Source organism: Nylanderia fulva, unplaced genomic scaffold (assembly GCF_048542155.1).
Source record: "Nylanderia fulva isolate GAGA-0341 unplaced genomic scaffold, ASM4854215v1 Scaffold1, whole genome shotgun sequence".
NCBI lineage: Eukaryota > Metazoa > Arthropoda > Insecta > Hymenoptera > Formicidae > Nylanderia > Nylanderia fulva.
Window position 1 is genome coordinate 5345949 of NW_028189192.1, and position 14440 is coordinate 5360388.

The window sequence follows — 14440 nt, forward strand, 5'->3', positions numbered from 1 at the left end:
GTAGTTCAGCAGAAGAGCAAAAATGGCAGTTAAATGGCGTTCGTTGACGGGTTCAAAGGTTTCGTCTGAAAATTTTTTCCTTTGTACTCTGTTCTGGTCCTAATATCATTATAAAGTATACCCGCTGATCGTGCTCCTTTATCAATTCTGTTTTTAAATATCAATTATAATTCGCTGATGGCTGAAAGTCGTTTGAAACGGGGTAAAAAAAAATTTAAGAAGAAGAAGCAAAAATGGCTGCTTGGACGAGAGCTATTCACCGTTTCAAGAAATTATGCAACTTTAACTCAAGAACATACGAGCTCAGGTAAATTATATGCGAATAAATTGTATATTGTACTAATAATTTTTTAAATATTTTATTCACGCGCCTTTGAAAAACGAGATTTATACTTGCACAGAGTATGATATATATACCGTCGTTTATAACATATTTTATAGGATATTTTTGTTAAATGTTATTGATTAAGGTCTGGAAATGACGCTTTGTATTTGAATAATATTACGATGATGCATCACGATTTTTCGACAAGAAGATGTAGAATATTTTCAAATAAATTATTGATGAACATCACATATCAGTAATACTTGTGTGTTACAGAGAGCAGATTCCGCTGTTGTGGAAGAGGATTTCCTTCTTCGTAGGCTCCCCAGCGATAGGTCTGGCTATGTTGAGCTGCTACTTGAATCATCAGGCTCATCATCATGACAGACCTCCAGAATTTATTGCATACGATCACTTGAGGATCAGAACCAAAGGTATATATACCAATATATCGTTATATAAATATTTAAAAAAATATTTTTAAGATTGAATAATGGTCAATCTTTAATTTTATTTCAACGTGATTAATTAAAATCCGACCTGACTAGTCATTATAAAAAATGTTGAACACAACGTTTCGGCCCTTTTTTTAATTAACATGGAGGAAACCTATAATAGGTACCGCATGTCCCTCGGGGAAGGGAACATGGATTATATATGGAATTCCTCTCGTCCTATTCGAGATTATTAGGGATGATCATCTCGGTAGGGGTCGAGAGAAGACCGCACTAAAACAGAATATAGACAAGTATAGAAGCACGGTTCTCGGTACCCTGAAAGTCGCACGAGCTGGGGTACTTTGCTACAGTTTACGTCACGTATACTGTACTATCTGTAGCATTTCAGTACAGTATACGTGACGTAAACTATAGCAAAGTACCTAAAAAAATATATACTAAATATGTACTAAAAAAAATATATAAAATTAAAGTCTCCAATGATTAGAATGAAGTCGCCAGTGATGAATAAATTTCAACGTGATTTATTAAAATCCGAACAAACTTTCTATGATGAATTTCGACATTAGACCAAGAGGCGTTTCGACACTTCAATGTTCTAACTCTCTTATATACAACGCCTCTTGTTGAGAACCGAAAATCTTACATAGACGATTGGACGAGTATAGAAGCACGGTTCTCAGTACCCTGAAAGTCGCACGAGCTGGGGTACTTTGCTACAGTTTACGTCACGTATACTGTACTATCTGTAGCATTTCAGTACAGTATACGTGACGTAAACTATAGCAAAGTACCCCAGCTCGTGCGACTTTCAGGGTACTGAGAACCGTGCTTCTATACTCGTCCAATCGTCTATGTAAGATTTTCGGTTCTCAACAAGAGGCGTTGTATATAAGAGAGTTAGAACATTGAAGTGTCGAAACGCCTCTTGGTCTAATGTCGAAATTCATCATAGAAAGTTTGTTCGGATTTTAATAAATCACGTTGAAATTTATTCATCACTGGCGACTTCATTCTAATCATTGGAGACTTTAATTTTATATATTTTTTTTTATTTTAGGAATTCGCATAGGGTGATGGTAATTATACATTTTTCTATAATCCTAAAACAAATTCTCTACCCGATGGTTACGAACAATAGAGAATGATTCTGGTTAGTTGTGTAATGTTATAGTTATACTGCTATTACTAGTATTCTCTATAATAAGTATCCTACATTATACTATCTGCATGGGTAATCAAAATTGAAAAATCGATTTTTTTTACCCTTTTAGATGTATGTCCTCCCTTAAGGGGTTATACCTACCTGTAAGGTCGAAAAACATTTTATTAATCAAAATTAATTATTCATCAATATAAATAATAATTGATTTTGGTCTTAAATCGTTACAATGCTTGTAATGACTTGCCTTCCAATGCAAATTCGAGCAACGTTTAGAACAATAAGAAGACGTAAACCGTGTTTACGTTGTAAATGTAAAAGTACAATATTTTGTGAAGCCTTCAAAAAAGTCAAGGCTTATATAACGGTTTCAAAAATTGAAACAGATATAATATACCAGACTTTTTAAAAATGTTAGACAACACAACGCGCGCGAAGCGTGCGCTATTGGTATTGTTTTTCTTTATATTTTATAACTGTCAAATTGTTAATCTTCGCGATGACAGTTGCTTGATACTTTCAATTTAACAACAAAGCGACTCGAGATCAGAAAAGCGGCAACAATACTTGCGAGAATTTATTTTTAAAAAGGGACATAATTTCAATTCCCGAATTTCTATTATATATTACATAATTTTAATTTGTCGAATTATTACGTACATAATTTTAATTCGCCGAATTAATATTACGAACATAATTTTAATTTGCGAAATTTCTATTATGTACATAAATTTAATTAGCCAAATTTCTATTATATACATAAGATAAATTCACCGAATTTTCATTATTTACATAATATTAATTCGCCAAAAATTATGTATATAATTTTAATTCCCGAATTTCTATTATGTACATGATTTTAATTCATCGAATTTTTTTACGTACATAATCTTAATTCTCCGAATTTTTATTATGTACAGGGTGTCCGGTGACACGCGTTTAATACTTTAATGAGAAATTTCTGAGGCGATTTGGAGACGATTTTTCCTCAGCGAAAATGTCCAGGCACCAATAATTTTTGAGTTATAAATGATTGAAAATAAAAGCTTTTTTGTAAACTAAGCTTTGTAAAAATAAATTATTAACAAAACTACATTTTTTAGTTAATTTCAGGTAAAGTTTATTGTAATAGAATTTTAATTTAAGGCTTAGTTATTATACATAGATACATGATTTAAAAAATTGGGAACATTAAAAAAATGATGACCTTTCTCATCATTTTCGCTGAAGAAAAATCGTCTTCAAATCGAATCGAGACAGCCAATTAGCATCGCGGAAAAACGAGGACAAAATAAATAACATGCCTTTTTTAGAATGGGAAACATTGAATACGTAAGGATACTTTCAGACCAAAATCAACTATTATTTATATTGATTAATAATTTTCGAAGATTCCTTTCTAGATTCCTAGATTCTTGCTAGTCTTAAACACGCGAAGGTTAATTGGGAATCTTAAGTTTCTCTTATTTATTATCTCTACGCAACCCCCTAGTCTTTGTCGTAGCCGATTTTGAAAATTCGCGATCTGAACATAAGAGTACGAATTTTCACCAAAAATATGGATCGTTTTTTATAGCTATTAAAAAAATTGACAGCATAAAAAAAATCCTATGACAAAGATTAGATTTTTTCATGCTGAATAAATGAAAAAAAGTCCAATCCATCCAATAGTTCTCGAAATATTTTGGGTACCGATGTTGAAAACATGGTTTTAATAAACAAAACTAAGAATAAAATATAAAAAAAATTAAAAATATAAACAATTCAAATAAACAAGAGCTTCATTTTTTGTACGTTTTTTTGGTACGTTCACAAATTAAGAAAAATATTACAACAAAAAAATTAAACAGTTAAAAATAGTATTTGCGCGATTTTAAAGCAGCAAAATCTTTAATTATATTTTTAAATGAAAGAGAAGTAATCAAATCATTTTAGGCTAGGCACCCCCTTCTCTTGTAGCGCCCCTTGGCAATTGCCTATAATGCCTATATGGTAAAATCGGCACGGATTTTAAGTATATTTAGGTAATATATCAGTGATTTTTTTACTTACCTCAGGTTGGGTAATAACTAGTTAATTAGTTAAAAGTTAAAATAAATAGCTAAAAGATTAATAACTTTTAGCTTAGCTTAAAATGTATTAATTTTTAACTTCAACTAGTTATTTTTGACCTTAAACTTATTAACTTTTTCCTAAGTTAAATTTTTTTATTTCTAAATATCATTATTGTTTTTTTATAAATTATAAACGTATTGTTTTTAAATTAATATATTATTAATTTTGATATTCATTTGTTATCAATTATAATTACAAAAAAATATATTTCTATATAAATATCAAAATTTCTTGATTTGTTATTATAAATTTTAAAAGAATTAACAAACAAAATTCTAATTTAATATAAATAATGTTTTCTAAAAAGTAACTTTTAATTTAACTTTAGTTAATTATTAATCTTAACTTTAACTGAGTTAGTTTTTTATTTATACAATTTTTAACTTAACTAAATTAATTTTATAAGCAATTAACTTTAATTTAACTTAGTTTAAAAATTATTAACTTACCTAACCCTTACTTACATCCTCCGTAGATGTAGCAGCCTCTAGCTCTTCTGGTACATTGGCGGTTTTTAATTTTTAATAAATTTTAATTATTCAGAAAATTTTATCTTTAATCTATAATAATTTTTAATAACTTTATTTTTTTGAATTTTTATTTGTAACTTTAGGAGAATATTTTTGAGATATTGTATACTATAAAAAAATATAAAATTTGAAAAATTAATTTATTTTATGTATTTTGTGTATTTTATGTATTATGTTCCTCCTGAAAATTAATTGAAGGAAAATTAGAAGGAAAAGGAAATTTGGGAGGAAAAGGAAAAATAAAGGAATAAATTGATTGAGATAATAATTATACATAATTTTTTTTTATTAATTGTATTAAACATTTTATTATTTGTATTAAACATTTAATTTGAAAAATATAATATATTTTTTTTAATATTTGCTATAATTTTAAATTAATTCAACAAAATTTGAAAAAAGGAAAAATAAAAGAAAAAATGTAATTTTCAGAACAAACGGTTTCAAAAATTGAAACAGATATAATATATTTTTAAGACTTTTTTAAAATAAACATTAAATACATGTAATATTAACTTAAGAGGCTACTTATGTGCCATTTATACAATAAATGCTATTACAAATACATGTAACACTCATATATATTCCCCCTTTAACACTCATATATATTCCTCTCTTTATCTTTATCTCTTATATTAGGAAGATTTGTATACATGCGCATTTATATATATACATTTTTTAAAAATAAAATTATATTTCTTTTTCGATTTCTCTCGTCATTTTTCAGGAAATCAAATTATATCCCTAAATTTAATCCCTAAATCAAATTATACTAAAAAATTTTAATATAGCAGGAACTCTGCCTCTCCAAATATGTGCCTTGTCCAGTATAAATGTCCAGTAAAAATGTTAACGTAAAGTATAATGAATTTTTACGAATACTTAAGAATACTCGAGTACTTAAATTACTGTATATCAGTAATTTATTCGAAATAAGTAATTAATCACTAACTCACTAGTAATAAATTTCCATAAGGATGGAAGTTTTATCAAGTATTCGTAAAAATTCATTATATCTTACTTTAAAATTTTTATACACTGAATGTGAAACAATTAACATCACATTCAACAACAATTACATTTATAGATGGGCTTTTAAGTACGAAGATTAATTAGGAATCGATCGTAATCGTAAAGAAAAAAGCTATTGTAAGCACTGTTATTAATCAAAATGAATTAATTATTTTCATCAATATAAATTATAGTTGATTTTGGTCTAAAAGTATCCTTACAATGCTTATAATGACTTGCCTTCCAATGCAAAGTCGAACAACGTTTAGAACAATAAGAAGCCTCCATGCACGCTTCACAAAATACGAAACTTTTACGTTTGCACCGTAAACACGGTTTATCTTTTTCATCCAGGTTGTCGTTCGCATCTATCTGATTCGGATTTTCGTCCGATGATTTTCCTCCTTTCATCTCATTTAATGATGGGGAGATAGAGACTTCCGGATTATCGTTCATAATCGGTATTTCTTCTATGATCTCATGCGACATGAAGTTAAAGATTTCCTCATTATAATCCACGTCCGACAACTTTTTTTCCTTCATCTCATTTAATGACGCGATGTCATCAGGAACTTTCGGACTGCCATTCATATCTATTAGCTGCTCTTCTTCCTTCATTTCATTTAAATACATAGAGTTAGAGATATCCAAATTATCATCCTCGATTGATAACGTTTCTATCTTCTCATTCAAGTCAAAGACTTTCGGGATGTCATCCACGTCCAATGACTCTTTTTCCATCATTTCATCCAGCACGGAGTTAGAAACCAGATTGTCATTCAAGTATGACGACTTTTCTTCCTTCGTCTCGTTCGACGACGCGGAATTAGGAACTACCGAAATGTCATTCATGTCCGATGATTTTTTTTCCTTTATTTCGTTCACCGTCAGATCATCTTGAAAGAGCGTATCGATTTTTTCAAACAAGGACGGCGATATGCTTCTGACATGCAATATATTCACGTTGTTGGAGTCGTCTTCATTATCTTTGCTTTTCGCGAGACTGTCAACGTCAGCGTTCGAAGTATCATTTTCCTCGACTACGTTTACATTTATATTTATGATGTTGCCTTGCAGCGTAGGATTATACGAAGAAGTTCTTGGTTTTTCGTAATACACACATTTGAGCAGTTTATTAATTGCTTTAACGCCGCTATGAGTATCCATTATTTGTATTTGGTTCTCCTCCACGTCAGGTTGCTCCAGGGTGTCCCTAGGCAAAAAGTCCTCAGCTTGCATCTTCTCTTGATCTAATGGCAAGCGTTCGTCAAGCTCATCAAGCTTATTATGACTTTGTTCCATCGTTAAAAATTGGAAACCTTCCACAAAAGATGACAATGTATCTTCTTCTACAGATTTCCACCTCGTCTCATCAAGGCCTAAATCTTGCTCGTTCCATTGATCTTTTTCGAAAGACGATACACTTTGCTTATCACTTTGCTCTTCTTGCAAATCTAATTTTTCCGCACTTTCATCGATATAGAGACATTCCGAACATTCGGATATCTTTCCATTATCGATCTGTTCGCTTTCAGAATCTTCTTGTTGCGTGAAAACTTTTGAAAATGTTTTAAAGGTGTAGCTCTTACACGTGATATATGCTTGCGTTGCTTTTGTAGATTCATCCGTCGGAAATAATAATTCATCTAATGAAGGCGGAGTAGAATGTCGAGGTATACACATCGCATCAGATACTATAAAATTCGATCTGAATTCTTCAATATTTTCTTCGATATTTTCGGTATATCCTTCGTAATTTACTTCAATATTTTCTTTGATATTTTCTTCGATTTTTTCTTCCATATTTTCTTCGATATTTTCTTCAATATTTTCTTCGATATTTTTACGCGTATCTTCCTGCAAATTTTCGCCAGATATTTTGTTTTTGAGATTATACGCTTCATTGTGATGCAGTCCTTCGTCTTTTCTATTCTTTGTCTCTTCTTCAGCTTCTGTATTACATGGAACTTGCGGTTTTTTGTTTTCTTCGCTGTTATTTAATATTATAACGTTAAAAATTTTGTTTGCATTTGCGTTATCAGATTGTTCGATGCTATCATCTTTCGTCTCTTCATCTTTTAATAGGTTCGATACATTTTGTGTAAGAAAGGAACACGATTCTGACAGCTGCTGGATTACTGTATTAAATGAGGATCGCGATATCGCGTCGATTTCTCTAATATTATTTAATGTTGCATTATTCGAATTTTTGCATTCACTTCCCGTCTGTACGTCATCAGCTTCTTTGACATTATTTTTTGCAATCGTTGAACAAATTTCTGTTTCATCGGTTAATGCAACTTGTAATAAATTCGACGTGTCTTGTACGAGAGAGGAACACGATTCTAATACTTGTTGATCGTGTGAGTCTTTCACCGAAGATCTCGAAGTTTCCTTAACTGTTGGGTCATCTTGCGCTTTCGTTTCCGTAATTTTGTGCGACGTTTCTTCGATCGTTTTTGCTTTCGGAATGTTTGAATGTTCTGCTAACGATGTTTCTACAGTTTTTATTTCCTCGATCGGATTTTCTTTTGAAATGTTTGAAGGTTCTGCTAACGATGTTTCTATATTTTCCATTTTCTCGATCGGATTTTCTTCCGAAATGTTTGAAGATTCTGCTAACGATGTTTCTACAGTTTTTATTTCCTTGATCGGATTTTCTTTTGGAATGTTTGAATGTTCTGCTAACGATGTTTCTACAGTTTTTATTTCCTCGATCGGATTTTCTTTTGAAATGTTTGAAGGTTCTGTTAACGATGTTTCTATATTTTCCATTTTCTCGATCGGATTTTCTTCCGGAATGTTTGAAGATTCTGCTAACGATGTTTTTACAGTTTTTATTTCCTTGATCGGATTTTCTTTTGAAATGTTTGAAGGTTCTGCTAACGATGTTTCTACAGTTTTTATTTCCTTGATTGGATTTTCTTTTGGAATGTTTGAAGGTTCTGCTAACGATGTTTCTACAGTTTTTATTTCCTTGATTGGATTTTCTTTTGGAATGTTTGAAGGTTCTGCTAACGATGTTTCTACATTTTTCAATTTTTGTTTCATGGCGAGAGAGACTTTCTTGTATCGTATCTTTGGCATATCTTTAATCTGCAAATTTACATTTTCCGGAAGTGGTTGCTCGATTATCGCGGATCTTGGCGTAGAATTGAGAGGTGTTTTTCTATTTTGTGCTTCCATCGATGAATTTCTGCTTTGCATCGTCGTGGATGTCGAGCTTATTGATGCGTTCGAATCAATATTTTTTTCTGAAATTTGTCTCTCTTGCACTTTATCACAGATTAAATTATTTTGACTAGATTGAGTCGTGTTTCGAGATGATTTGATTTTTGACTGTTGATTTGTTATTATCGACGCTTTTTTCGATGTATCGTTTTGCAGCTCTTTCTTGGTATCACTTTCACTGACGTTTTTATTTTTCTCCAGCATTTTTATTGTATCATAATATAAAGATTCATAGAAGGAAATTAACATCTTTTTTTCGAGGCGAATTTGTTCAGAGTCCTGCTGTGCAAATTGATTCAAGTGCAATCGTAACTGGTCTTGCAATATAATTTTCTGAATGTCTGTCAGAATGCTGAAATCAAACTGGCGCATATTGTTTGGTGGCGATGGCGTGGATTTTTGCGAAAATAACATTGTCTTATTTTTTTGCGAAGTCATGTTAGATATCACATTTTGCGAAACACTTGGTTCCTGCGATATGGTAGTTTTCGTAGAGCCGCTAGGTGGATTTTGCAATATCTTACATGAACTTGAGCTTCCTTGACAATTTCTTACAGCTTGTTGTGGATTTGTGAATTGTGTTCTATTTGGCACATTATCTCTAACTTGTAGAATCTCAATTTTCTTAAATGTTTGCGTATTCGTCGAGGTGACGTTGTTACTCGACGAATAAGTAAAACGGACGGATGCATCCTTGGGTTGTTGCAGGTTCTGCTGCACATTTTGTTGCTGCAAATTTTGTTGTTGTAAGTTTTGTTGCTGCAAATTTCGTTGCTGCAAAGTTTGTTGCTGCAAATTTTGTTGTTGTAAGTTTTGTTGCTGCAAATTTCGTTGCTGCAAAGTTTGTTGCTGCAAATTTTGTTGCTGCATATTTTGTTGCTGCACAGTCAGATTCGGCGACATATTCTGAACATGCGTAGATTGTGGCGTACAAATATTCGACGCGTTTGGTGAGATTATGTTGTACTGTAGAACATTTCTTTCTGCAGGTACTGGTCGATTCTGTGAATTTACAGATGGATTTCCGGGTTTAATATTTCCTGTTACATTAACTCCACTTCTCTGAGCATTCGTTATAGAAAAATTGAGCTGAGTGACATCGTATATCTGAGGTTTAATCGTTTGGTTTGTCGTGTATGATATTTGCGAGACTCCTGAGTTTACGTGCATCTGGATGTATGGAGTTTGGTTCTGTTGGTAAACGTTAGTCGTAGATGCTGGAATTGTATTACTGGTGGTCGAAGTTCTCTTTTGGGTATATGAATCTTTAGCAGTTGCAGAAGAGACGTTTGTATTCCCTGGATATGGAGGTGATGGATGTTCGTAGTGAATACTGGATGGATGGAAATTCGATGCTGATGCAGTTGACGAAGACAGACCGTTGCCCGAATTTATGAAAATCTGTTGATTGTTGATATACGATATATTTGGGATACGTTGAATTTTTACGCAATTCGCGTTTCCTGTAGATTGTTGTTGATAAATCGATGGATTCGGAATTGAATTTGATACCAATATGTTTGTGGTTGGAATATTCGGATTCATTAAAAGTCTCTTTAATTGCGAAGATTTACTCTTTAAATATCGTGACTGATTAATATTTGATTTTGGCATTATCGAAGATTTCGCCGTTTTGCGATTTGGCACATTTGTTACAACATTTCCTAGCAATGGTAATTGTGCATAAACGTTCGACATTGGTACACTCGGAATTGAACTGTTCTTAATGTTCGAAGGTTGTGAAATGTTCTGATATCTCATATCGCAAACCGAGCCGGCGCATCCCACTGACACATAAGTTTCCAAGACGTGCGTATAGTGTTTCAATTCGTCAATTGTTATTGGCGGACTTATGAGCTGGAGCTGATTGATTTGAGTGAAAATACAAAGCTCACTCGTGGACAATGTCATCTTCAAGATCCTGAGATTTTGTTGTATATGAATCAGACAGATCTTCAAGTCGTGTATATTTTTTTTATTAAGTATGTTACCTTGAATAATCATGCGGCACCAATGAAAGTACACGCAGATGTTCACCACTGAGTCTTGCGTGGGAAAATTTACGGGCGCGTCAAAGTTCAAAGGCACATTCTTGGTCATTACACTCGGTTGATTCATCTTGGGTGAATAATACATAGCGGTGTTGTACAATGGCGGTTGCGCGCATACCGATGATGCAGAAGACATTGAATATGCATTGGTCGATCCGATTGATGCATTGAAATTCTGAAATAAATTAATAGGATTAGAACTCCGCGAAGATTCAAACTCTGTGCTCGTTTGAACCCTTGCTCCACTTATGCAATTCACGCTCGAAGTTGCCGAGCAAGTCCTCGGTATTTGTTCTCCTGAATGTGATCGCATGTCACACGTAGCTGGTCCAACGCTGCTTTCAGGTGCCGCTTGCATTCCTTTCGGGTTAGCAGATTGTAAGGATTTATTTATTTCTTCCTGACCACGTTGCGTCATATCTCTATTTGTTACATCTCTATTCTTGTACGACATTGTTACATCTTGAACATTTTTTTGTCGTTCGTCTGCTATAATTCTTTCATCGTTCAAGGAAGTCTTTGATGATTGTTTTTCTAAATCAAACACATCATGCGCTGATTTGGTTGGTTCGGAAGCATCTGTCATTCGCATATTTTCCTCTTCCGCAGATTGTACGCATTTATTCTTTTCTTTTTGATGATGCGTCATATTTTTATCTATATCAGAAATTGTATCATCTTGAGAACTCTGTACTTGCTGTTGTTTTGAAGAATGATTTGCATTATTTTTGGTAGTATGACTAGAATTACATGTAACTTCTCTAGTATTTAAATCTATTTCAACGGTATCATCTTGACTAACAGTCGGTGATTTTTTGGACGTATCTTTTGCTTTGGACGTATCGTTTCCTTCGTTTATGACTGTCTTTTCGTGTTTAGAGTTTTCCGAAAATTGTCCTAAACTCATCTGAAAGAATTCAAGAATGTCTGGGTTGTTTTTACATGTATTTTTCTTAATATACGTGGACAGAAGCTCTTTCAACGAAAATTTTTGGGATATTCGAGATTTCGACTTGGGTCTTATTTTTATTTCTACCTCAATGTCGTTAAGATTATTTTCATCTACTGATAAATGATCACTGATATCTGATTCTGAACTTGAAGATACGTTTGATGTTAACGAGGTGGTTTCATTAAGAGCATTTTCTTTATTTGAAGAACCTCCTTTTGATTTGGACGGCGTTTTCAAAACTTGAGCATCAGTTATCACAGTTGTTATATTTTCCGCGATATTTTCATTATTCATTAATAATCTGTTGTCGACATTTTGCGATTTATCACAATCATCTTTCTCTTTATTATCGGATATCAACTCTTGGGCGGACATAGTTGATAATAATAGTTGATTATTAAAAAAGTTTGGTTTTATATCTCTCTGTATATTGTAAATTAAATTGACATTTTCGATATTCTTTGTATCTTCTTGCATAGTTACTTCTTTCGTTTTTACAGAAGTGGTATCTTCCAAATTAGCATTTTCAATATTTTTTTCATTTTCTTGTATAGTTATTTCTTTTCTTTTTTCATGAGCAGCATCTTCGAAATTAACATTTTTGATATTTTGTTGATTTTCCTGTATACTTGCTTCTTTCATTTCGACATCTTCGAAATTAACAGTTTCGCTACTTTCTGTGTAATTTTTGTTAATAATATTACCTGTATCGGCAATTTTTATAGAAATTTTTATGCGCGGTTTTTTTGCCGGAATTTCACTCTCTCCATCCTTTTGCCAAATATTAACAAAATTACGTTTACATGGCAAGTTTTTATCTCTGTTAGAATTTGTTTCTTCATCTATCTCTTCGCTCGTTATCAAATCTTGTAATGTGTCGTTTTCGATGCATATGGTGGAATCAGTCGAGTTGATAGACTCTGGTCTTGTTGAAGTCGTACTCTCTGTTTCGTCTTCCGAATTATTAACAGTCGTATCATGTCTGTCTTTATATTTTGAAGTTCCAGGTCTGTCATGAATATCTTCCGTCTCTTCCTTTATTGTAATATCGTTGTGTGTGTAAATTTTTGAATTTCTTGAGACAAATTGCTGATTTGTTTGCAATAGATATTGCGATATAATTTCTTTTTCCTCTTCACTCTCACTTTTGCTAGTACCATCCTCTTGGAACAAGATGCTAAAGTTTCTTCGTAGCTTTCTAATCTTCTTCTTCCCTATTTTTATTTGTACGTTTTTGTTTTTTATGTGCGAAAGTGTGTTTATTATTTTTACATATTCATACATTGTAATATCCTTCGGAAACATTTGATTTTCATTTTTATTATGACCACAAATTCGTTTATCCTCGGAAATTTCACGATCGATTATCTCAGTATTATTTTCTATCAAATTTTCATCGCATGATTTATCAGGAAAAGTTTCTGTCTCGTTTTCTATTTTTTTCTTCAGTTTTTTCTTACTTTTTTTCTTATCCGAAGATCCGGGATACATTCTTTTTTTACTTGATGTTTTAGAATCTATTTCGACGAATGAACTATTTCTTTGTTGATTTATAAGCTCCATTTTTTCAATTTGATTTGTGTTTACTGTTACAGGTATTTCAGTTGCAGACGTGCATGGTTGCTCAGCTGAAAATTCTGAATCGGCATGAGAAGACTGTGTATTCGAGATGGATGAATGAGTCTCGTCCGTGATAGTTTCCGCCTCGAAACAAGTTATTTTATCAAATGATACATTAATGTTACTTTTACACGAGATATTTTTATTTTTTAACATACAATCGTGTTCTTGTAACCGCGTGTCTAACGATTTTATTTTTGAAAAAAAAAATTCTTGATTTACCTCTATATCTTCTTTTTGTAATTTATTCCACAATCCTTCCAAATTCTTTCCAAATTCCTTATCGAAATACCTATCTTTCGAGGAGACAATGTTACTTTTAGATTGGGAATTTTTATTTTCAGACTCGCGGATAGAATCATGTGCAGATTTGTTTGGCGATTCATTTTTTGCGAAAAAATCTAACTTTACATTGGTGTTCGATTTCTCTGAAGAAATATCTTTGTCCTTCGCAAAAGTAATATTACTATTAATGAAAGAGTTTTCTTTTTCTATTTTTTCTAAGATAGAATCCCGTATAACGCTGTTCGAATTTTTCACAGGCGAACTACATTCCTGGATTTTAGTTTGATAAACCTTATCTGCTATAATACCTAATGATACAGTTTTAACAGAAAAGCTCGTGTTTAATTTTGCGCTGTCATCTGCAATTTGTTCGCTCTTCTGAGAATTATGGTCCGAACTTCTCAATAACGATGTCTCTTCCTTTTGATATTCAATTTGCCATTTTTTTTTCGGGAATGAAACAGAATTTTGAGGACTGCTATTGTGTGGAGATTGCAACAAATCCTTATCTTGAAGCGACGATTGCGTCTCTCTGAAACGTAAAAGAATATGTTATACAATTGTATTCATTATAATGCAAAATACATAGTGCAAAAGAAAAAATATGACAATTTATGTTTATTTAAAAACACAAATATACATGTAAAATATGTTGAAATAATTTTTAACAAAGGTATATATTTAATAATAATCAATTCTG

General features: G+C 32.1%; 2 protein-coding genes across 5 annotated transcripts in view; one reads left to right on the forward strand and one right to left on the reverse strand.

Annotated features, from left to right (window-relative positions):
• Positions 1-13480, forward strand: LOC114931015 (cytochrome c oxidase subunit 6A, mitochondrial-like). The gene is made up of 4 exons (XM_029302906.2): positions 1-307; positions 602-759; positions 1844-1862; positions 13431-13480. The coding sequence occupies exons 1-3, from the start codon at positions 234-236 to the stop codon at positions 1858-1860; spliced, it is 249 nt and encodes an 82-aa protein (XP_029158739.1). The 5' UTR covers positions 1-233; the 3' UTR covers positions 1861-1862; positions 13431-13480.
• Positions 5013-14440, reverse strand: part of LOC114931014 (uncharacterized) — a 23642-nt gene continuing 14214 nt past the window's right edge. For all 4 annotated transcript variants that reach the window (XM_085480666.1, XM_029302905.2, XM_085480653.1 and 1 more), the window contains one exon: positions 5013-14272. In XM_085480666.1, coding sequence (XP_085336792.1) covers positions 5767-14272 — 8506 coding nt within the window. In that variant the 3' untranslated portion in view covers positions 5013-5766. The remainder of the gene's footprint in view (positions 14273-14440) is intronic.